General features: G+C 52.7%; 7 protein-coding genes across 15 annotated transcripts; 4 read left to right on the forward strand and 3 right to left on the reverse strand.

Annotated features, from left to right (window-relative positions):
- Positions 1 to 227: 227 nt before the first annotated feature.
- LOC130519036 (histone H2B 1/2-like) lies at positions 228 to 1,049 on the forward strand. Its single transcript, XM_057022090.1, has one exon. The coding sequence runs from the start codon at positions 375 to 377 to the stop codon at positions 750 to 752; it is 378 nt and encodes a 125-aa protein (XP_056878070.1). The 5' UTR covers positions 228 to 374; the 3' UTR covers positions 753 to 1,049.
- A 163-nt stretch (positions 1,050 to 1,212) lies between these two features.
- Positions 1,213 to 1,580, forward strand: LOC130519038 (histone H4). The gene has a single exon (XM_057022092.1). The coding sequence runs from the start codon at positions 1,220 to 1,222 to the stop codon at positions 1,529 to 1,531; it is 312 nt and encodes a 103-aa protein (XP_056878072.1). The 5' UTR covers positions 1,213 to 1,219; the 3' UTR covers positions 1,532 to 1,580.
- A 135-nt stretch (positions 1,581 to 1,715) lies between these two features.
- Positions 1,716 to 2,321, reverse strand: LOC130519555 (uncharacterized). Its single transcript, XM_057023097.1, has 2 exons — positions 2,275 to 2,321; positions 1,716 to 2,094 (listed from the first exon to the last, which is right to left on the reverse strand). Exons 1-2 carry the CDS (start codon positions 2,319 to 2,321, stop codon positions 1,851 to 1,853), a joined length of 291 nt encoding a protein of 96 aa, XP_056879077.1. The 3' UTR covers positions 1,716 to 1,850.
- Positions 2,322 to 2,412: 91 nt separating this feature from the next.
- On the reverse strand, positions 2,413 to 2,770 carry LOC130519039 (histone H4). The gene has a single exon (XM_057022093.1). It carries the CDS (start codon positions 2,768 to 2,770, stop codon positions 2,459 to 2,461), a length of 312 nt encoding a protein of 103 aa, XP_056878073.1. The 3' UTR covers positions 2,413 to 2,458.
- A 95-nt stretch (positions 2,771 to 2,865) lies between these two features.
- Positions 2,866 to 11,161, forward strand: LOC130519033 (CCR4-NOT transcription complex subunit 2-like). Of its 8 annotated transcripts, none has more exons than XM_057022084.1 (15): positions 4,099 to 4,257; positions 5,422 to 5,553; positions 5,765 to 5,837; positions 5,910 to 6,057; positions 6,395 to 6,616; positions 6,715 to 6,794; positions 6,889 to 7,014; positions 7,104 to 7,231; positions 7,346 to 7,466; positions 7,551 to 7,707; positions 8,130 to 8,191; positions 8,265 to 8,314; positions 8,940 to 9,040; positions 9,236 to 9,380; positions 9,509 to 11,161. In XM_057022084.1, exons 2-15 carry the CDS (start codon positions 5,434 to 5,436, stop codon positions 9,593 to 9,595), a joined length of 1,620 nt encoding a protein of 539 aa, XP_056878064.1. In that variant the 5' UTR covers positions 4,099 to 4,257; positions 5,422 to 5,433; the 3' UTR covers positions 9,596 to 11,161. The 8 variants fall into 8 exon arrangements, with proteins under 8 accessions (XP_056878063.1, XP_056878068.1, XP_056878064.1 ...); XM_057022087.1 differs by having other exon boundaries at positions 4,232 to 4,257; positions 5,422 to 5,663; XM_057022083.1 differs by lacking the exon at positions 4,099 to 4,257 and adding an exon at positions 2,866 to 3,004 and having other exon boundaries at positions 5,765 to 6,057.
- On the reverse strand, positions 3,152 to 3,676 carry LOC130519037 (histone H2A-like). Its single transcript, XM_057022091.1, has one exon. It carries the CDS (start codon positions 3,564 to 3,566, stop codon positions 3,192 to 3,194), a length of 375 nt encoding a protein of 124 aa, XP_056878071.1. The 5' UTR covers positions 3,567 to 3,676; the 3' UTR covers positions 3,152 to 3,191.
- A 3,967-nt stretch (positions 11,162 to 15,128) lies between the features above and the next one.
- LOC130519529 (calcium-activated potassium channel subunit beta-4-like) lies at positions 15,129 to 21,060 on the forward strand. 2 transcript variants are annotated; one of them, XR_008948352.1, is made up of 5 exons: positions 15,129 to 15,391; positions 16,271 to 16,441; positions 18,562 to 18,689; positions 18,948 to 19,549; positions 19,602 to 21,060. XR_008948352.1 is itself a non-coding variant. In XM_057023043.1 (4 exons), exons 1-4 carry the CDS (start codon positions 15,227 to 15,229, stop codon positions 19,246 to 19,248), a joined length of 765 nt encoding a protein of 254 aa, XP_056879023.1. In that variant the 5' UTR covers positions 15,129 to 15,226; the 3' UTR covers positions 19,249 to 21,060. The 2 variants fall into 2 exon arrangements, 1 of the variants encoding a protein (XP_056879023.1); XM_057023043.1 differs by having other exon boundaries at positions 18,948 to 21,060.
- Positions 21,061 to 21,347: the final 287 nt, after the last annotated feature.

Here is a 21,347-nt window from a genome sequence, read left to right on the forward strand (position 1 = left end):
ACGCACCGTGGGAGCTCGACACGCACCGTGCGGCGTCTCCAGGCCTCCTCCTGTCTGGTTCTTTTAAAGCCGTGAGCAGAACCAGAACCAGAACCAGAACCAGAAGTGCTGGAATCGGGAATATCCGAGTAGAAACGGACTCGCAGCTCTTGACTGACTGGTGTAATGACTAGGTTACGCGTGCGCGCGTGCGCGCGTGCGTGTCAACACTTTCATGCACAGTATCCACTTCCGCGTTCACGGTCGCTTCTAACGTCACCCAATGGCGGAGGGGGGGCAGCGCAGCTCATTTGCATCTGATAACTTCAAATACGGAGCGGAGGATCCGCTGGATCACCAGATCCACGATCGATCCATAATCAATAATCACAACCATGCCGGAGGTTCAGCCGAAACAGGCGCCGAAGAAGGGGGCGAAGAAGACGGTGACCAAGGCCGCCGGGAAGAAGGACAAGCGGAGGCGGAAGACCCGGAAGGAGAGCTACGCCATCTACGTGTACAAGGTGCTGAAGCAGGTGCACCCCGACACCGGCATCTCCTCCAAGGCCATGAGCGTCATGAACTCGTTCGTCAACGACATCTTCGAGCGCATCGCCTCCGAGGCCTCGCGCCTGGCCCAGTACAACAAGAGGTCCACCATCACGTCCCGGGAGATCCAGACCGCCGTCAGGCTGCTGCTGCCCGGGGAGCTGGCCAAGCACGCTGTGTCTGAGGGCACCAAGGCCGTGACCAAGTACACCAGCTCCAAGTAGCCGCGCGCCCCCGCCCGCAACACAACGGCTCTTTTCAGAGCCACTCACGCACTCTGAGAGGAACATGCGCGTCAACTCGGTCTGGAGCCTCGACCCGGAGCCCCCTCACACGGGCCCCCGGTCACATGACAGAGTCCTTCAGGAACCCCCGATGTGGCCTAACGACGTCCACAATCACTGAGGGCAACATTTTAACCGTCTTCACAACGGCGCGCGTGCACGAGCTTTAAGTATCAGCAGATAAGAGTTTTAAATGTACTTTTGAGGGATTTTACATATAAATATATATTTCTTGGATATTTGGTTTACTGGTCTGTAACTTTCGATGAGTTTTACCCTGTAAAAGTGTTGAGCCAAGTTTTGGTGTGACGTCAGAACCCGGATCCAGACCTGTTCCCACCAACGTCCGCAGATCGTGAATAAGAAGCTCCGCGTGGCTCCGCCCGGTTCCAGATCCACGAGCGAACATGAGCGGCCGAGGAAAAGGAGGCAAAGGCCTGGGGAAGGGGGGCGCCAAGCGCCACCGCAAGGTTCTGCGGGACAACATCCAGGGCATCACCAAGCCCGCCATCCGCCGCCTGGCCCGCCGCGGCGGCGTCAAGCGCATCTCCGGCCTCATCTACGAGGAGACCCGCGGGGTGCTCAAGGTCTTCCTGGAGAACGTCATCCGCGACGCCGTCACCTACACCGAGCACGCCAAGAGGAAGACCGTCACCGCCATGGACGTGGTGTACGCGCTCAAGCGCCAGGGCCGCACCCTGTACGGCTTCGGGGGCTAAACCCGCCGCCCCCGCCCCGCCACACACAACGGCTCTTTTCAGAGCCACACACACACGCGCTAAAGCACCGCTTCCTCATTCCAACCCCGCACTTTAACCCTCTCTGGGCCGAACCGGCCCGGGGACTATTTACTATCAACACCCCCCCCCCCCACACACACACACACAGTGGCCTTATTCCAAGGTTAAATATAGAAAATATTTGGTTGACTGGGACCAATCCGAGTTCTGCTACCGGGTCATTGGACCCCACGGCGCGTGCAGAACCTGCCCCGTTAGTCGGATTGTGGCTCTGAAAAGAGCCGTTCTTGCTGCCGGTTCAGGCCCTCTCCCCGCGGATGCGACGGGCCAGCTGGATGTCTTTGGGCATGATGGTGACGCGCTTGGCGTGGATGGCGCACAGGTTGGTGTCCTCGAACAGGCCCACCAGGTAGGCCTCGCTGGCCTCCTGCAGGGCCATGACGGCCGAGCTCTGGAAGCGCAGGTCGGTCTTGGTGGCGAGCTGCTTCCGGGGAGCTTTTCCGCCGGTGGATTTGCGGGCGGTCTGCTTGGTTCTGGCATTTCTGCAGGTGTGGAGACCAGAACCTCGAGGCCTTTATATAGCCCGAGCTGCAGCACCGGCGCGCGCTGATTGGCTCAATCGGTGCACGTGATAATCTGAGTTACAGGGCAATTTCTGCGCGTGACTCAGCCGAGGCCACACGTGGGGTCCAAATGACCCGGTAGTATTTTCTATATTTAACCTTGGAATAAGGCCACTGTGTGGGGGGGGGGGGGGGATGTTGATCATGATAGTAACTAGTCCCGGGCCGGTTCGGCCCAGAGGAGTTTAAAGTGCGGGGTTGGAATGAGGAAGCGGTACTTTAGCGCGCGTGTGTGTGGCTCTGAAAAGAGCCGTTGTGTGTGGCGGGGGCGGGGGCGGCGGGTTTAGCCCCCGAAGCCGTACAGGGTGCGGCCCTGGCGCTTGAGCGCGTACACCACGTCCATGGCGGTGACGGTCTTCCTCTTGGCGTGCTCGGTGTAGGTGACGGCGTCGCGGATGACGTTCTCCAGGAAGACCTTGAGCACCCCGCGGGTCTCCTCGTAGATGAGGCCGGAGATGCGCTTGACGCCGCCGCGGCGGGCCAGGCGGCGGATGGCGGGCTTGGTGATGCCCTGGATGTTGTCCCGCAGAACCTTGCGGTGGCGCTTGGCGCCCCCCTTCCCCAGGCCTTTGCCTCCTTTTCCTCGGCCGCTCATGTTCGCTCGTGGATCTGGAACCGGGCGCAGCTACTGACGCGGCAGCGCGCTCACGCCGCCGTTTGAAGGAGCTCTGCGGACGTAGGAGGAGACAGGCCCGGCTTTGGGCGGTTGTCCCGGGCCAATCAGAGCTCCCGGACTGGAATATCCCGATATTCCAGTTTGCGTCGTAGCGCCTGAACTGAAACTCACTATTTTTGAATTTCACTAACGGGACAACAACCCGATCACCATGTACGTTTAAAGTATAATATGGGGGGGGGGGGGGTGATGAGCCTGTGGGTTAACTGGCGCGTGTAGCTGCCATTATCCTCAGGTCTATCATAACCACTATAACTAATATACACTAATAACGGTGGAGTCGCTGGTTAGGGGTCAGTGGGTGGCTCTTAAAAGAGCCGTTGGGGGGTGGGCGGGAGGCTTATTTGGCCTTCTCGGTCTTCTTGGGCAGCAGCACCGCCTGGATGTTGGGCAGCACGCCGCCCTGGGCGATGGTCACGCCGCCCAGCAGCTTGTTCAGCTCCTCGTCGTTGCGCACCGCGAGCTGCAGGTGCCGGGGGATGATGCGGGTCTTCTTGTTGTCGCGGGCAGCGTTTCCCGCCAGCTCCAGGATCTCGGCAGTCAGGTACTCCAGCACCGCCGCCAGGTAGACCGGCGCTCCGGCACCGACCCGCTGGGCGTAGTTCCCCTTCCTCAGCAGCCTGTGAACACGGCCGACGGGGAACTGGAGCCCGGCGCGGGAGGAGCGGCTCTTGGCCTTCGCTCTGGCTTTTCCGCCTTTTCCTCTTCCCGACATATTGAACTAGTTTTTGTGGGTTGTGGTAGAATTTGAGCGGTCCGGCAGCGGCGGAGCCTCTTATAAAGCTGTCGGCGCTGGGGCGGAGTCGCTGATTGGTCCGTGGCAGCGTTAACCCGGTCCTCCAATCACAGGCCAGATGTGGGCGCGCGCTTTGGTCCTTGGGTCGCTCCCTCCGCTCTGTGGTGGCCAATGGCCGCCTGTCGCTATGTGGGCAAAATAACGAGCAGGTTTCATGAAATCATCAATTGTTCATAAAGGAACCCGGAAAATGTGGAATTGTCCTAAAGGGGTCCATGGTGTTGGGTTCCAACAAACGACATTTGGTTGTGTTTCCTGTTTTAATCTAATTTCGCATTCACTTTCATGTACATATCACATAAAATTACGAAATACAGCAGTTTCCCTTCAAATGAATACTGACGTCATCATATTATTACAAAGTAACGTTCGTATTATAACCATTTCGTTAAAGATATGTGGTTTGAAGCGTGATTTTTTTTAGTTGGTCGTAGACTTGTTTTCTTTTTGTAAGTGGACATTTAATTGCAAGAAAGCGGTGGAGACGGCCAAACATGACAGGCGCAATGGGAGGGTCAGGGGTCAGGGGTCAGAGGTCAGAGGCATCTCAGCATCTTCGCCTATTGGCGGCGAGAAATCGGCCATCTTGAATTGTAGCGGGATTTATGCGGTAAGCTTATTCCTTTATTCCTTTAAATTCTTTATTTACCCATGAGGTATCGGAACCAGCAGCTTGATCTAAAGCCCCCCCCCGCGGGAGCCGCACGGCCGCAGGCGGCGGAGGAGGGCGCTAACGGGGCCGAACAGCGGCCCGGTTCTTTTGTGTTTTGTTGTTGTTTGGGGGGAAGAACCCGACGGAAGCGCAGCAGGCCCAAACCCAAGTCCGCACATTTGTCCGCTCCTGAATAAACCTCCGAGCCGAGCAGCGCAGCGTCGCGGTCCCAGGTGGTGTCACAGTCGGCTAGAATCGTCTTAATGTCGAGGTCTGCATGTTGCTGCTCGTGGAAGAACCAATGCTAGCCAGCGTTAGCTCTCAAGCTAATCAGACAGTGCAATCCTATGGAGTAGATCCTAGCAGCTCGCTTACATATGCTAGATGATTATGATTCTCCCAAAAAGACCCACTTCTAAGACTTCTATCGCCGTGTTGTCTGTTTTTGTGTTGCACTCCACTCCCGATACGCGACAATGGCCATTTGTGCTGGAACACGGCAGTTAGTCTGCAGTTAGCTTCACGGCTAACATTAGCCTTGCACGGATTTGCTGCGGCTTTAGCATCGTCGCATTGTTGAGGTGATGAAGCGCTACAGTTGTGCTTCGTGTCAGCGCAGACTGCAACACTGCTCAGTTTGTAAAACCGAGATGAATGAATGAAACTCAGAGCCGCTGCTGGCTAATGTAGCAGCGCTAGCAGCAGCCTGAGTGGAGCCGGGTCATGACGGAAGGTTGCATGGCTTGGTCAGGTGTCATTATAATGCATTCATTAGCCTTTAGCATCTCCGAACACTGCTCTGAAACTCCTGCCTTGTAATCCTCATTCTTACCTTTATCTTCAAGTTCAGTGTTTCATCAATAATCCCCCAAATGTATTTAAATGATCATTTTATTGTCTTTATGGAAATCTTTGTGGAACACTCATTATCAGAGCTGTGTGTGTGTGTGTGTGTGTGTGTGTGTGTGTGTGTGTGTGTGTGTGGCTTCCCCAAAAATGCTCTTACAATAATGTGAAAGTGTGCTTGAATACTGGAATTGATCAATTTAAGTCACATATTTTAAACAATTGTCATGTGTTCATTCATTTGAAGCCGTGAACTAAAATAGAATTCCTCCTCAGGTGACACGAGGAATGTTTGGTGCTAATCGGAAAAAGTTTCTGGAGGGCGGCGTAGAGAGCGAGTATGGCGACGACTCCAGCCTCTACTACTCCCAACAGTCCATGTTCCCCCCCCACCGATCAGACAAAGACGTGAGTCCTTCTCCCCTCCTGCACTGATAAGAGCTGGACCTGAACATCAGGACCGTGCTGGTTCTGTTGAGTCCTGCTTTGTTCTCGGAGCAGCAACTCATCTGTGGCAGGTCCAAAACGTGCTGAATGATGTGACAAAGTTACTGAACGACCTTTAGCCGTGGTCCAGGTCTTCGCTGTGGTGTGTGACAGCTGTGTGTCCTGTCTCCAGATGTTGGCGTCTTCCTCGGCTTCGTCCACGGCTCAACTCTCACAGCTGGGAGCCAGTTTATACGGCCCACAGAGTAGGAAGTTTGTCCCTCCCTCTGAGTCCGCCCCCGACCAGACGGTGACGTGCACCCTCTCTGTTGCCGTAGGTGCTCTCGGCTTTCCCATGAGGAGTCTGAACAGCGGCGCCGCGTCTCAGTTGAGTCGAAGTGCTTTGAACCCGTCGGCCAGTCAACTCCCCAGTCACGCCAATACGCCCGGCGCCGGCACAATGCACACGCCACCCTCGCCGAGCAGGTACAGCCCACATGTAGCGTAGCAGCAGCACCCGACCCTTCGGAAAACCTCTGATCTGCCCCTCGCGTTCCCTGAAGTATTCCCAAGGTCGTCCCAGTCACTTTGATCACTGTTCCAGTCGCTCTCAGCAGGCCGATGTTCAGAAAACCAGCTCATATGTTTTGTTCAGGAGAGGTGAAATCGATATTTAGAACCACATAAAAGGTCCAAAAAGCGTGAAGTGTCTTCACCCGCGAGGAGCCGATAAATCTGAGTAAATCCTGACGTTTATGGGAATAATCTGGTCATCATCAAAGCTCCGGCCAGCTTTGATGTGACGCTGTCCTGTTCTCTGCAGGGGGATCCTGCCAATGAGCAGCCGCGGCGTGCTGAACCACAGCCAGCAGGTGGGCGGTCCCACCGGGCCGACAGGTGGGCTGGTGGGAGGGGAGAGAGGGGGGGGCAGCGCAGGTGTGGGGGCCGGGAGGAGCAGCAGCATCGGGAGCCCCAGCCGGGGATCACCGAGCATCATCGGGATGCCCAAGCAGCAGCAGGCCAGGCAGCCCTTCACCATCAACAGGTAACTCACACGTGCACTCTCGCGTGCACTCTCGCGTGCACTCTCGCGTGCACTCACGCGTGCACTCACACGGCTGACTGGAGGTGTGTTTTTCCCAGTATGTCAGGATTCGGTGTCAACAGGAATCCCGGCTTCAACATGAACAACTCGATGTCCAACAACATCTTCAATGGAACAGGTAGAAAACACCTGCGTGTTCCACATGTTGCTGCGCACGCTCGTGGCCGTGCACGTGCGTGGTGGTGGCTCATCTCGTGGGTTGTGTGTTCCAGACGGCAGTGAGAATGTGACGAGTTTGGACCTGTCAGATTTTCCAGCCTTGGCTGACCGGAGTCGGAGGGACGGCGGGTCCAATCCCGCGCCGCTGCCCAACCCGCTGGCCGGTCGGGCGCCCTACGGTGAGAACAGCTACAGACGTCCTGCAGCGCCGTGGACGTGTGCTTGTGCTGGTTTTTGTGCACTCAGCTGTTCCGTGTTTCATCTCCAGTTGGCATGGTAACCAAGCCGTCCAGTGAACAGTCGCAGGACTTCTCCATCCACAACGAAGACTTCCCAGCTCTCCCGGGGCCAAACTACCAAATAAAAGACGCCACCAGCAGCAGCGAAGACAAAACAGTCAGTCCTCTGCCAGACGCTTCATCATCCTCTTGTCACCATGGTTACCGGTGCTCAGCTCTTCCAGCTGGAGTTGTTGCTTCTAACCTGGTTTCTCTGTTTCCGTCCAATCAGAATCTGAATTCTTCAGGAAAACCCGCCTCCAACTCCGAAGGGCCGAAGTTTCCCGGTGACAAGAGCTCCGCCCCTAGCAACAACAACCAGCAGAAGAAAGGCATCCAGGTGCTTCCTGATGGTGAGACACACACGCACGCACCCACACACACACATCCTGATTTTGGAGTCTGCAGATGCTAAGTGATGTGATATATATGAACAGGGCGGGTGACCAACATCCCAGTTGGCATGGTAACGGACCAGTTTGGAATGATCGGCCTGTTGACGTTTATCCGAGCAGCGGAGACGGACCCTGGCATGGTCCACCTGGCCCTGGGCTCTGACCTGACCACGCTGGGCCTCAACCTCAACTCACCTGAGTACGACACACAGATCTGCCATGTCCACTGTCTCACCTCACTCACTGTCTCACCTCACTCACCATCTCACCTCACTGTCTCACCTCACTCACCGTCTCACCTCACATACTGTCTCACTGTCTCACTTCACCGTCTCACCTCACTGTCTCACCGTCTCACTGTCTCACTGTCTCACCTCACTCACCGTCTCACCTCACATACTGTCTCACTGTCTCACTTCACCGTCTCACCTCACTGTCTCACCTCACTGTCTCACTGTCTCACTTCACCGTCTCACCTCACTGTCTCACTGTCTCACTGTCTCACTTCACCGTCTCACCTCACTGTCTCACCTCACTCACTGTCTCACCTCACCGTCTCACCTCACTGTCTCACCTCACTTCACTGTCTCACCTCACTGTCTCACCGTCTCTGACTCTCAGGAATCTTTATCCCAAGTTTGCGTCTCCGTGGGCGTCCTCTCCCTGTCGGCCTCAGGACATCGGTGAGTTCAGCGACTTCACACTGACGAAACTGCTTCACAGACCTGAAAAAAACTGTTGTTGTGGTTTTCCCAGACTTTCACGTCCCCTCCGAGTATTTAACCAACATCCATATAAGAGACAAGGTACGTAGGTGGCCTGGGAACACTGACGGGGAACACTGACAGGGGAACACTGACAGGGGAACACTGACGGGGAACACTGACGGGGAACACTGACGGGGAACACTGACAGCAGAACACTGACGGAGGAACACTGACAGCAGAACACTGACGGGGAACACTGACGGAGGAACACTGACGGAGGAACACTGACAGCAGAACACTGACGGAGGAACACTGACAGCAGAACACTGACGGGGAACACTGACGGAGGAACACTGATGGAGGAACACTGACAGCGGAACACTGACGGGGAACACTGACAGCAGAACACTGACAGCAGAACACTGACGGGGAACACTGACAGCAGAACACTGACGGCGGAACACTGACAGCGGAACACTGACAGCGGAACACTGACAGCGGAACACTGACGGAGGAACACTGACGGAGGAACACTGATGGAGGAACACTGACGGAGGAACACTGACGGAGGAACACTGACGGAGGAACACTGACGGGGAACACTGACGGAGGAACACTGACGGGGAACACTGACGGGGAACACTGACGGGGAACACTGACAGCAGAACACTGACAGCAGAACACCGACAGCAGAACACTGACAGCATCCACATCCTGTCTGCAGTTAGCAGCCATCAAGTTGTCTCGGTACGGTGAAGATCTGCTCTTTTATCTCTACTACATGAACGGAGGAGACCTGCTACAACTGCTGGCAACTGTAGAACTGTGAGTACACAACACACACACACAAGAACACAGACCCTTCTGTTTCTTGTCTGGAATTAAAAGTCCACAAGGGTTTTGCTTGAAAAGTAGCTTAGTTTTATTTTATAGCGTCCTAAAGTGTGTGTGTGTGTGTGTGTGTGTGTGTGTGTGTGTGTGTGTGTGTGTGTGTGTGTGTGTGTGTGTGTGTGTGTGCAGCTTTAACAGAGACTGGAGGTATCATAAAGAGGAGCGGGTTTGGATCACCAGGGCTCCTGGTATGGAACCAACCCTGAAGACCAACAGCTACGAGAGGGGGACCTACTATTTCTTTGACTGTCTCAACTGGAGGAAGGTGGCCAAGGTGAGCATGTGCACACACACACACACACACACACACACACCACACACACACACACGCTGAGCTGTGTGCTGATCCTGACCGTCTTCATCAGGATCAAAGCAGATGAAAGTGATGATGTGTGTTCCCAGGAGTTCCATCTGGAATACGACAAACTGGATGAGCGGCCCCACGTCCCCTCCACCTTTAACTACAACCCTGCCCAGCAGGCCTTCTGATCGGCCCCCCTGCTGATCGGCCCCCCTGCTGATCGGCCCCCCTGCTGCCGCCTGGCTGCCGCCGGTCGTCCTGCTCCTCAATCATCAGCCTTTGAGGTTTTCTCAGAGTTCATTTGGCCAATAAGGACTCAGGACAGGAGAGGACGTTCAGGCTGCCGCTCTCCCAAACAGACTTTTACATTTTAACTTTTTTCACTTCCTTTACCTCATTTTCCATTTTTAATTTTATTTCCACCCTCCATCAGTTTCTGTGCATCACAGTCTGCCAACGTTCACCTGACGGGTGATTCACCTTTCTAGTGAATCTTAAGAATTTGACTATTTTTGTGTAGAAAAGCTTTTAAAAAAAGCACATTTTAACCTGGAGTAAACTCACCCGTCCGGCGGCGCCGTTCCCAGCACTGTGCTTCACACCTGCGTCCAGACGACACACATCAGCAGACACAGTCAGGAGAGGAGATGCAATGTACGTTGTAGCACTATTTCGTAATAAAAGCAGAAAACGATCACTTTTGGGTTTGTGTTGGGTGAAAGTCGAAGGGTGGTGTGAGCCGAGCCGAGCAGGAATCCTCAATTCAGGATTAACGGAGACGAACGAACCGAAATCAGATTTTTGTCTTTCATTGAAATTAGGTCAGAAGTGCATCATTTCATTCAGAGGACGTTTTCTCGCTCCTAAAGCTTTAAAATCATTTTGGTTTTGTTTCCATGGAAACACAAAAATCTGAGGACCAAATTTAAGAGGCTTTTAAGGGACCATTTGAATGAGGGCAGATTCTGAAACCAACAAACCAACATGGGTGTGCACGGTCGTCAATGTCCAAACATCTGCACCGGTCACGTCTAAACCGCCAGACAAACGGCCCACGGTCGAACCTTTTCATGTACACGGTGGCAGATATTCTACTCATTCATGACTCTGCACACTTAAACACTGAATTGAGGAAATTTTGAAACTATAAGATATAAAATGGAGTAAAATAATCTTGTGTGAACAGCAAATTTGATGGAGCCACAAATACTGACAAACCACTAGATTCTTTTTGTAGTGCATTGTTTGAGTACTACAAATGTTTCTTTCACATTGACTGTCAGTTTTCTCCATTTTTCTTTCTTATTGTTAATCGAAGTGCGTGTCTTTGTTTTGGAGTTCTTTGGTCTTCTGCAAGTGTCTTATCTGCCTGGCAACAGTCCGGCCAATCACAGGAGAGCTCTCATGAGCCTCAGGTGGCAGCTGTGCAACTGCGAGAAAGCGATTATCAATGTTTCCCAAAAGTTAAAATATGAACTGTTTTCTAAGATCTTCCAGCAGACGACTTGACGACATGTGTGTACACACACACACACACACACACACACACTTCAGTATTTGTGAGAAAACCTCTCAACGATGCAACGCTCCACTTCCTGCTTGAAGCCGCCAAGCCAAGGACACGCCCACGGGAGGCACGTGGGCTTCAGCGGAGAATCTGATTGGAGGATGACAGACCGTTTTATTGAATATGGCAGCTAGTGTTTTAATAGAAAAACATGAAAAACAATAAATATTCTGCTAATTAAACCAAAGGCGGATTTCTTTTTGTCTTTATGTTTGTCCTCTTTGATGTTGCTGAGATACATCAGAAAACGTTCAATTTAAACTTTGAAGCAGCATTTTCCAAGATGTAACAGTTCTTTGTCCACATGAGGGCGCTGTGCGACCAAGGGTCGCATCAGAACAGGACATTCGTTCATTCATCCATTCGTTCATTCATCCATTCGTTCGTTCATTCATTCGTTCGTTCATCCATTCGTTCGTTCATCCATTCGTTCGTTCATTCATCCATTCGTTCGTTCATTCATCCATCCATCCATTCGTTCATCCATTCATTCGTTCATCCATTCATTCGTTCATTCATCCGTTCATTCATTCATCCGTTCATTCATTCGTTCATTCATTCATTCGTTCATTCATTCGTTCGTTCATTCGTTCGTTCATTCATCCATTCATTCATTCGTTCATTCATCCATTCATTCACATTAAATGAATGGGGTAATGATCCCACCTGTGTCCGTCCTTTGTTGTGTGTTTACGCAGGTGTGATGGAGGCTGGTGGCTCTTCTGTGCTGCAGGTAAAAACACCTGAATACAAAGAAACAAACGCAGGGCAACAAATGTTGTTTGAAGGCAGAAATTAAGATGATTTATTCTGCTGAAAATGACCTTTAAGAAGAAACAAATCCAGCAGGAGACTGGTGGAATTAACTTTTAAATGATAAATTAAAATTAACCTAATAAGCCGTCAGTCAACAAACAGAAAATAAGCAGTTTTCCTGTTTCACAGAAGAAATAAATAGTTCCTAATTTAGCTGTTTTACTCACAAATTTTCAGTGAAATGTGGCACCGAAGTCTGGAGGACGCAACCGTCCTCGGGGGACGCAACCGTCCTCGGGGGACGCAAGTTTCAGTTTCAGTTTTGCTTTCAACGTCTGTCCTTCTGTTGAGCATTATCATTTGTAATCTTTTGATCTGCAGAGATGATAATAATCCTCCACATGTCGCTGCTGATTACTGCTGCATAATTCTGAGCCTTTCATACAGAGAGCAGAGATATCAGGACAACACATCCGCCCAATGCAAAGACCAATGCTAATGCTATATTAGCTGCCACTTTGTATTTTAGAGTTCTTTCAAATCTGCAAATGTTTTTTTAAATTTCAGTTTTAAATGAGATTGTCATGAGGTTTATGAATGCAGAAATGATGAAATCTCAGTTCTGAGTTCACATTAGCATTAGCATGTTAGCTTACTAACAGTGCCGCAGCTGACCAGATGGGGGCAACAGCTGGGCTGTTCAAGGGTGACAGTATGCAACAGTTAGTTCCAACCAAGTCCATATTGATATCCCTCCGCTCTGTTGGGGACCAACTGGTGGCAGCAGCTGGTTGGTGGAGCAAATTGTTACGACTTGATCAAAATAAGTGATCTGATCTGCTGACAAGCTACGTTCAGAGGGACCAGAAAGTTTACCATCTTTGATCAGGTCAAGACGGTAACGCTCTAAACTCTGTTGCTCCTGCTTCAATTCAGCCTCACGCAACTGAACCTTCAGCTTTAGCTTCTCAAGTTCAGAAGCGTGCTCCTTAGCCCGTGCCTCCTCCTCCACTGCCTGCTGATGCTGTAATACTAGCAGTTCCTTCTGCTGCTCAAAAGTTAAAGCTCCAAACCCCTCAACCTGAGAAACCTGTTTGAGGTTCCAGAGACCTACCCACTACTGGAGACACTATGGTGTCTTTACGTGATGGCCAAGGCCACTCCACATCAAAATGCTCTGCAACTTTTAACAGTTGTTCTTTCTTGAGAGTCTTTAATAACTCCCAACTTGGATTCTGCAAAAACTCATCTACTGAAGCCATGTCCACAACACTAATGCTAGTACACTGAATTTCTCAAACCATACAAACTTACCAAACCAAAATCCAAGTCTAGCACGCTAACCAACAACAGTTGTGCCCGGCGTAAAGGCAACTAAGCACCTTCAAAACCAACACAACAAGCTAGTCAACCTGGTGCACACAGCAGTCACATGTGGAGCAACTTTCCCCTAGCTACCTACCTAACCAGGGAGCTAACTAGCTAACTCAACCCCTAGACTTCATGCAAAGTTGTGGTGGGAAGATTAAACACAAAGCCCAGTGACTCGGTTAAGCCACCAGCACGCTGGCAGCCCACCTTGACAGTCCTGGAAGTGTCCCCGAGACAAATGCTCTAACCACACGAGTGCACCAAAACAACAGGTCTCGTCCCCCAGACCACCTCAGACCTACTGGGAAAGGCATCTCCAGCACCTAGTGCCTGCCCTGAAGCACACAGGACAAAAACTTCTAAAACCATAAGTGGACAAAGCACTAAAGCTCTCTGACTGGGTAACCCAACCATCAACCCCTGTACGCTAAACTCCCTCCAACAGTTATGTTTAACCTGGAAAACATCAACTGCCAAGAAAACCCCAACAACCGTTTCAAGGATTTTCAAAATCCCGGACGAGCCCCATTTGTTACGACTTGGCTCAAAGTTGTAACGAAAGGAGGGAATCAGCACACAGAAAGATCAAATTATCTGGATATGTTCATGAAGAAACCCAAAGAGTGCTGAAATAAGGATTCAAACCCAAACTAAAATGATGCGACGGCCATGAGGTGGCAGCAGCCCAGAGAGAGGCAGGAGAACCGCCCCTTTTATGCCCTCTGGCTCCTCCCACCTCACAGGTGAAACCAGTCGCACTGACGACCCGCCCAGTCTCTGGGTGAACAGAACAAGACACATGGGCGGCCGTCACAAAATTAATTACACTTATTAGTGTTAACTCATTAAAGAGCGGATATTCAGGACCGCAGCAATTAGCAAACCTCAAAGACAATTCTGAAATCAATAACTGCTTATCAATGATGAGGTCATCGTTGTAAATCTGATAATGTTCCACTGAGGATGTTCCTGAGCTGTGTTCTCCCCCACTGAGAGGATTAGGGGGGGAGGAGGGGAGGGGAGGGAGGAGAGAGGGGGGAGAGGAGGGGTGAGGAGAGGATAAGGGGAGGAGAGGAGAGGAGAGGAGAGGAGAGGAGAGGAGGGGTGAGGAGAGGGGGGGGAGAGGAGAGGGGGGAGAGGGGAGGAGGGGAGGGGAGGAGGGGAGGAGAGGGGAGGAGAGGGGGGGAGGAGGGGAGAGGAGAGGAGGGGTGAGGATAAGGGGAGAGGAGAGGATAAGGGGAGAGGAGAGGAGGGGAGAGGAGAGGATAAGGGGAGGAGAGGAGGGGAGAGGGGAGGAGAGGGAGGGGGGAGGAGAGGAGAGGAGAAGGGGAGGAGAGGAGGGGAGAGGGGAGGAGAGGAGGGGTGAGGAGAGGAGAAGGGGAGGAGAGGAGGGGAGAGGGGAGGAGAGGAGGGGAGAGGGGAGGGGGAGGAGGGGAGAGGAGGGGAGAGGAGAGGAGAGGGGAGGGGGGAGGAGAGGAGGGGAGAGGAGAGGAGAGGAGAGGAGAGGAGAGGAGAGGAGAGGAGAGGAGAGAGGAGAGGAGAGAGGAGAGGAGGAGGGGTGAGGAGAGGGGGGGGAGAGGAGAGGAGAGGAGAGGAGAGGAGAGGGGAGGGGGGAGGAGGGGGAGGAGAGGAGAGGAGAGGAGAGGAGAGGAGGAGGGGAGGAGGAGAGGAGGAGAGGAGAGGAGAGGAGAGGAGGAGGAGAGGAGGAGGGGAGAGGGGAGGGGGGGGGAGAGGGGAATTTAATAATTCTCGTCTTTAATCTGCTGATCTTTCATTTTCCATCACTTCCGGTCACAATAATCAGATTAAACGTTGAAAGATCAAGTCTTTAGGGTGCGGATGCGGCGGCTGCCCACCAGGCGGCGCCACCAACGCATTTTTATTGCTTTGGTCATTGAAATGATAATGAAATGTAAAATAAATATTTAATATAGAGTAACTTTTGTTTACGTCAGTCTGGAGTTGAGGAGGAGGAGGAAGAGGTGGAGGGGGGGAGTGGTCGTATTTAAAAGCAACAGTTTGTTAACAGACAGCCAGTCTCCTCCTCCTCCTCCTCCTCCTCCTCCTCCTCCTCCGGGGAGCCTCTCATGCCGCCGGGGCTCCGTCTCGTCCTCGCCGCGCTGCCATGGCCAAGCTGCGGGTGTCGTATGAGTACTCCGAGGCGGAGGACAAGAGCATCCGGCTGGGCTTGTTCCTGATCGCCTGCGGCATCCTCAGCCTCTTCATCCTCGGCTTCTGCTGGCTCAGCCCGACGCTGCAGAGCCTCCAGAGCAAACCGGCCAACTGCACGGTGAGTCCGGCCGGACGCTGCGCACGCCCGCCCGGGCTCCGCTGCGCACGCCGCGTTGCTGGGAAATCTCAACGTTGTGGCTAAAAACGCGCAGGAAGTGAGAAGTTGTTGCCGCGGGATTGATGGTGGATCCGGGGAGATGATCTGTGGTGAACCGCTCACGAGACATGACGTGCGCAAAGTTTTGCAGAGACGTTAAACCTGTTTTCTTTGGTGGGTTAAACGTGTGAACGCGTGAATTAACTCCCAACACCAGTTTTAAAGTGATGGGGAAGCAGTCACGTGACAGCCGGAGTCAGCTGTCAATCACCGCTGATGCCGTCCATCATCTGCACCTTCAGCCCAGGAGCGTGCGCGCGCCTCTAATCCTCAGATTTATGTAAGACACATGTCCCGATGTTTGGAGCCCCGGCCTCCGCTGAAGGACAGTTTACCTGCCCTACGTGTCCCGCACCTGAGCAGGTTCCGGGGTCGTGAGGGAGCAGCTGAGGCTAGCAGTAGCCAAGGCTAGCAGCAGCCGAGGCTAGCAGCAGCCAATGCTAGCAGCAGCCGAGGCTAGCAGCAGCCGAGGCTAGCAGTAGCCAATGCTAGCAGCAGCCGAGGCGAGCAGTAGCCGAGGCTAGCAGCAGCCGAGGCTAGCAGCAGCCAATGCTAGCAGTAGCCAAGGCTAGCAGCAGCACGGGTGAGGCCACTTTAGTGAAACTGTGGCTGAAAGTTGGAACGAGTCTCTTTCACATTTGCCTCGTGCTGAATCACAGTCGTGTTTTATGCTAACGGTTTTCGTCTCACAGGTGCTGCAGTTAGCTCAAAATGCTAACGTTGCTAGTGGCGAAGAATCCAGTCTAACCATGTGGCTGCTGTGCTGCACCTGTCCTCCAGGTGGTGTCGGTTCTGCGTCCAGAGGAGATGTTCGAGTGCGTGTTCACGTGCGGGGCCGACTGCAGGGGCACGTCGCTCTACCCCTGCCTGCAGGTCTTCGTCAACAACTCCGAGTCCAACTCCGTGGCTCTGCTGCATTTCGACGAGCAGCAGTTGGTTCTGAACCCAAAGGTGAGCGGATGAATCCTCGCTTGTTCTGACCCAAACGTGAGGCAGGAGCCCCCTGCGGTGCTCGGTGGAACTGCGCCTTCATGCTAGCGGAGCCGGAAACGCTAAAGCTGCTTTTCATTGGTCACCGGAGGAAGTGACGTCACAGGCCCGCCCCCTGCTGGCTGAGCTGAGGCAGCACGTTTTGTTGTTCTAAAGTTTTTCTGTCCAAGTCCAAGTTTTTCTGTTTCTGAAGTGTTGATGACACACACACACACACACACTCACACTCACACTGACACTCATGAGGCCGATATTGCATAGAAGCTAGTTAGCACACAGGCTAATGGATTTAATTAAGAACAACGTGAAATAACAATTACGTTCTATATGATTCTTGAATAGACTTGTTTAGAATAGTTGTCGTGACAAACACACTGCATGGTGTGATGTTTGTGTGTGTCGTCTTCCTCTGAGCTTCCTCCTCTTATGTCTGGGTTATCGCCATGGAAACGGAGTAAATATAGAGGGGAGAGACAACACGTCATGTGACTGCTGTTGGCTGGCGGCAGCTCCGAACCTGCTGGTCATCAATAATCAGATCAGCTGATTCATGAGGTAAACGGATCAGCGCCGCGGCCGGAGCACAGGAGATGATGGTGGGCGTCTTCGGCTCATTTCCTCCTTTATGACTTGATGAGGTCATTAATATCAACGAGCGGCGGCGAGCAGCGACCCCTCGTGTGACGCTAAACATAGAAGAGCCAGGAAGGACCCCATTAATGTAGAAATACACCAGCACAAACACACACGGTCCACTGAACACCATGTAATCACCTGTGTGTGTGTGTGTGTGTGTAGCCTCATTACACTTAATTAGTTAACGTTCAGAGACAGAGAGACACAGGGCGACAGTGAGAGCGGCAGCAGCAGATAATTGATAATTGATCAAACATCCTGATTATCTCCTGATTGATGATGTCATCAGGAGGAAGAACCAGCCCGTGGAGAGTTTAGGATGAGCAACATCTGAAGTGACCCCGAGAGGCTCAGAGGGGTCAGAGGTCACAACTACAGGAGCTGGACACAAACCTGGTCCTGTCTCTGTCCCCTGCCGCCTCCTGCTACAGCAGCATAGCTCAGGTGCTAACGTGCGCTCTGAATACACAGGTGTGTATGTGGGCGTACACCATGATATGGGGCTAGCTCGAGGTTAGCTGCTCCTGGTTTACCCACCAGCATTAGCTTAGCTAGCATAACCATGAAGGTTTTCATCATCATCAGGCAGTAGAGGGGCCTCCTCCTGCACCTGGACAGGAAGCTGCTTCCACCCCTGCAGCCAGCAGTAAACCAGCACCTACAGCTAACTTCCTGTTTCCACTCACCCATTAGCAGGATCATTGATTGATTGATTGATTTTCCTACTTCCTACGTATCTGTGTGTTAAACATCAGACATCGCTATAGTTTTATTTAATTCTCTCTGAGATTCCATGAGCAGGTGTGTGTGACATCTATGTCTCTCTCACACACACACACACACACACACACAGACACAGACACAACCGCAATCATCTAGGACAGTGACCCACTTGTGACGCCACTGTGTAAGGCCGGTCTGATTGGATGGTTACTGTGTGTGTGTGTGTGTGTGTGTGTGTGTGTGTGTGTGTTTAATCTCAACCCATGAGGATATTATTTTGTGTATATTCCAGATTAAACAGCTCCGTGTTTGTTACACGTGTAACTACATGTGTTCCTGTGTTCATGAGGAATCGCTCATTATTGAGGCTGCTCAGTTTGATCAGCCAGTGGGGGGCGCTGTAACGGGCTGGTCAACACTGGTTCAGAGGGTCGAGACTCCTTCCTCACACACACACACACGTCATGGTCGGGTGGTGCTTGCTTGTTTCCTGTGGATCGGGCTGTTGCTATGGCGATGAGGTGGGGGCGACAGTGATTGGAACCAGAACCAGCCCAACAGAGTAGATCTGTTGTCCTGCTGCTGGAGATCCATCAGTCACTTAACGACGGTGCTAACTGTGCTAGCCGCAGCGCCGCTAGCACAGTTAGCACCCGCGCTAGCACAGGATCAAGAAGTGGTTGTGGGTGATGGGAGCGGCTGACGTCTGCCTTCTGTCTCAGTGTTCCTACGTTCCTCCCTGTGAGCGGGACAACCAGAAGAACCGGGACAGCGTCCTGTGGTGGGAGGACTACTTCACCAAAGAGATCAACAGTCAGCCGTTCACCTGCTACTTCAACCAGCAGCGCAGGTGAGACCCATCCGCCAATGCCGTCACTGATTATCCATGACTTTTCAAAGGTCACAGAGGTCACAGAGGTCAGATAACTTGGCCTCTGACTCCACCGAAGCGTAGGTGAGTGCAGGAAGGTGCAGGTGTTCTTGCTTCTGCTTTGGTTCTGCATCGCCGTTGACCTTGACCAGCTTCATCCAGTGTCTCCAGGCGGGTCAGACGGGCCGCCAGATGACGGCGGTAACCATCGGTAACCATGCTCTGTCCTGCCTTCAGGCCGGACGACGTGCTGTGGCGGCGCTCCCATGACACCAGCGTCCTGATGCACTGCGTCCTCTGGCCAATGGTGTCGCTGCTGCTGGGCACGCTCATCGTGCTGCTGACCGTGTGCGCCCGCTCCCTCGCCGTCCGCGCCGAAGCCCTCCAGAAGAGGAAGTGCTCCTACGAGGTGTGCCAAGACCTGTCCACCGCACCCTTAGACCCCCTCGCGACAAACTCTGACGCCGGCCCGTCCTCGCCGACGAGGACCCTGCCGCTGTTCGCTGTGCCGGTGCGGCGGCGTGATCGGGAACATTAAGGAGGAGCCGTGCTGGAGATTCATCAGTCTGGTGGGCGGAGTCCACTCACCCAGGACGCCACCTGCAGGCTGGGTGATATCAGGGATTCCAGCCTGTTGCCTCCAGCTCAGCAGAATCCTCCCTTTTGATTAGAAACGTCAGCCTGTTTCCATGGCGATGCCCCCATCAGACGCTGCTGTACCTCTGCTTCTGCCCCCCCTCCAGCCCCAGTAGCCATAAGAAGAGCCAGACGGTCAGTTCTGGACGTATCTGGGGACAGAACGACGTGAGCTGACTCGTCACCATGACGACCGCCAGAGTGTTGACATAACAACAGGCCACGCTGGCGAGTGGCGCCCGAGGACAGGTGCAGGTCATGTGACCAGTGAGGAGGACCGGACGCCGTCCCGTCAGCCGGTTTTGCTGCTAAACTTCCTCTGGTTCTGTTGGTGGACGCTTGTTGCTACACTTGGTTTTGTATGTTTTTGCAGCAGCTCCAGAGGAGGGTGGGTGGGGGGTGGGTGGGGGGGGTCCTCTGGGGGGTGGAGATGACGACTGTAGCACACCTGAGCTCACCATCGGTGCACCTGCAACATGTAGCCTAGCAGCAGCTGTGCCTCAGGACTGTTGAGCACCTGCAACCACAGCAGCAGTCAGCTGCCCCCTGGGGGGCCTCAGCTGCCCCCTGGGGGGCTCAACTGCCCCCTGGGGGGCTCAGCTGCCCCCTGGGGGCACGTTGGCGTGTAGCCGTGATGTTGGCGTGTAGCCGTGATGTCGGCGTGTAGCCGTTAGCCCTGTTAGCATCAGCAACCAGCACCAGCCTCATTCCTGCTTCTGCAGAAGCTTCTGGAGCTGAAATGTAGCAAAACTTCTGAGTCCGACACGAAACTGGATTTCTGTGCTTGTTATTGTCCGACATCGTCCTCAGACCCCCCCAAGGGTGTAAAATTGACCCCAGTGTTGCTCAGCAACAGCCACAAGAGGGGCCACCGGAGACGGCGGCGCCGGCCATGACGGTGAGGTGCTGATGTCGTCCCTCTCCGGGTGGGACCGGGCTGGAGCAGCACGATCCTTCCTTCGCTCCGTAGGTCCGTGTTTGGAAGATGTTTGGTGTTTTTCCTGAATTCTGATGTTTGTCGTGCGTCCCGGCTCAGCGTCCCAGTTGGGTCCGACTGGTTCTGGTTCTGCTGGAGAGCTGAGCTGCATCGCCACTTTGTGCTGCTTCTGGGAAGTCTTCAGTCGGGTTTCGTCCATGTTGGTGGTCTCTCTGAAGCCGTCGGCTGAGCTGTGGACCTTCGGAACCACTGAGCCGACTCGAAGATGAGGTCTCACACAACTGGGTGTCCTTGTTTCTGTGTAAATATTCCTGTTCCGAGGCCAGTGGAAGCTCCTTCCTCTCTCTGAGCTGTCTTGTCTGCAGGTGTTTAGTCAGCCTCCATCTTCTCTGAATGTCAGCTGTGAACTTCGTGACCCAGGTAGCCCATGTTGATCGGTAACCATGACGACTATAGTGCCTAATCTTTAAATAAACACACTGTCTTTAAATTAACTTTTATCCGCTTTATTTCTTAGTATTGTGAGTATAAATGGAAATTTCGGGTAAATACATTTGTAGGGTTATGAAATGCTTCTTTATTAACTTTCAACTACAGTATTTTCTTTGTCATTGTGTTTTAGTTTTAAGGCTTAAAAGCTTCACATTTTCTTATCTAGTTGTTAATTACTAATACATGTATCTCCTTAATGTATCTTTTAACCTGTCAAACATACTTACTGCTTGATCATTTAAATATTTTCTTACATTAATAAATCTGTTTAAGTCTGTAATTTAACATTATTTCCATTCATGTGGTGAAACAGCGCCCCCATCAACCTAGATATCAACGCTGCATGTGGGTGGTCAAACGGGGTACTGCAGGCTCAAAAACGGGCGAAACTGGTGCAGATGAATCGGTGAAAAGAATCAAGATTAATCACCTGAAGCTTCCGTTCACCGCCGAGCAGCGACTCTTGGACGTCAACGAACATAATTCAAAGAACTATGGATAATAAATCGGTGACTTCACTTTTATCCAGTTTTGCAGCACTGACTTGTTTCCGGCTGCTAGTTTGATGCTTC

This window comes from Takifugu flavidus, chromosome 22, assembly GCF_003711565.1.
Source record: "Takifugu flavidus isolate HTHZ2018 chromosome 22, ASM371156v2, whole genome shotgun sequence".
Taxonomy (NCBI): domain Eukaryota; kingdom Metazoa; phylum Chordata; class Actinopteri; order Tetraodontiformes; family Tetraodontidae; genus Takifugu; species Takifugu flavidus.

Bases quoted from the DNA above. Each gene is read 5' to 3' on its own strand.
- LOC130519036 (XM_057022090.1), top strand. From the start codon at position 375: ATGCCGGAGGTTCAGCCGAAACAGGCGCCGAAGAAGGGGGCGAAGAAG.
- LOC130519038 (XM_057022092.1), top strand. From the start codon at position 1,220: ATGAGCGGCCGAGGAAAAGGAGGCAAAGGCCTGGGGAAGGGGGGCGCC.
- LOC130519555 (XM_057023097.1), bottom strand. From the start codon at position 2,321: ATGATCAACATCCCCCCCCCCCCCCCACACAGTGGCCTTATTCCAAG. The intron at 2,095-2,274 runs GTTAAATATAGA...CCACACCTGCAG, and splicing joins CACAGTGGCCTTATTCCAAG to AAATGCCAGAACCAAGCAGA.
- LOC130519039 (XM_057022093.1), bottom strand. From the start codon at position 2,770: ATGAGCGGCCGAGGAAAAGGAGGCAAAGGCCTGGGGAAGGGGGGCGCC.
- LOC130519037 (XM_057022091.1), bottom strand. From the start codon at position 3,566: ATGTCGGGAAGAGGAAAAGGCGGAAAAGCCAGAGCGAAGGCCAAGAGC.
- LOC130519033 (XM_057022083.1), top strand. From the start codon at position 5,434: ATGTTTGGTGCTAATCGGAAAAAGTTTCTGGAGGGCGGCGTAGAGAGC. The intron at 7,232-7,345 runs GTCAGTCCTCTG...CCGTCCAATCAG, and splicing joins GCAGCAGCGAAGACAAAACA to AATCTGAATTCTTCAGGAAA. The intron at 8,192-8,264 runs GTGAGTTCAGCG...TGGTTTTCCCAG, and splicing joins CTGTCGGCCTCAGGACATCG to ACTTTCACGTCCCCTCCGAG.
- LOC130519529 (XM_057023043.1), top strand. From the start codon at position 15,227: ATGGCCAAGCTGCGGGTGTCGTATGAGTACTCCGAGGCGGAGGACAAG. The intron at 16,442-18,561 runs GTGAGCGGATGA...CTTCTGTCTCAG, and splicing joins AGTTGGTTCTGAACCCAAAG to TGTTCCTACGTTCCTCCCTG. The intron at 18,690-18,947 runs GTGAGACCCATC...TCCTGCCTTCAG, and splicing joins TACTTCAACCAGCAGCGCAG to GCCGGACGACGTGCTGTGGC.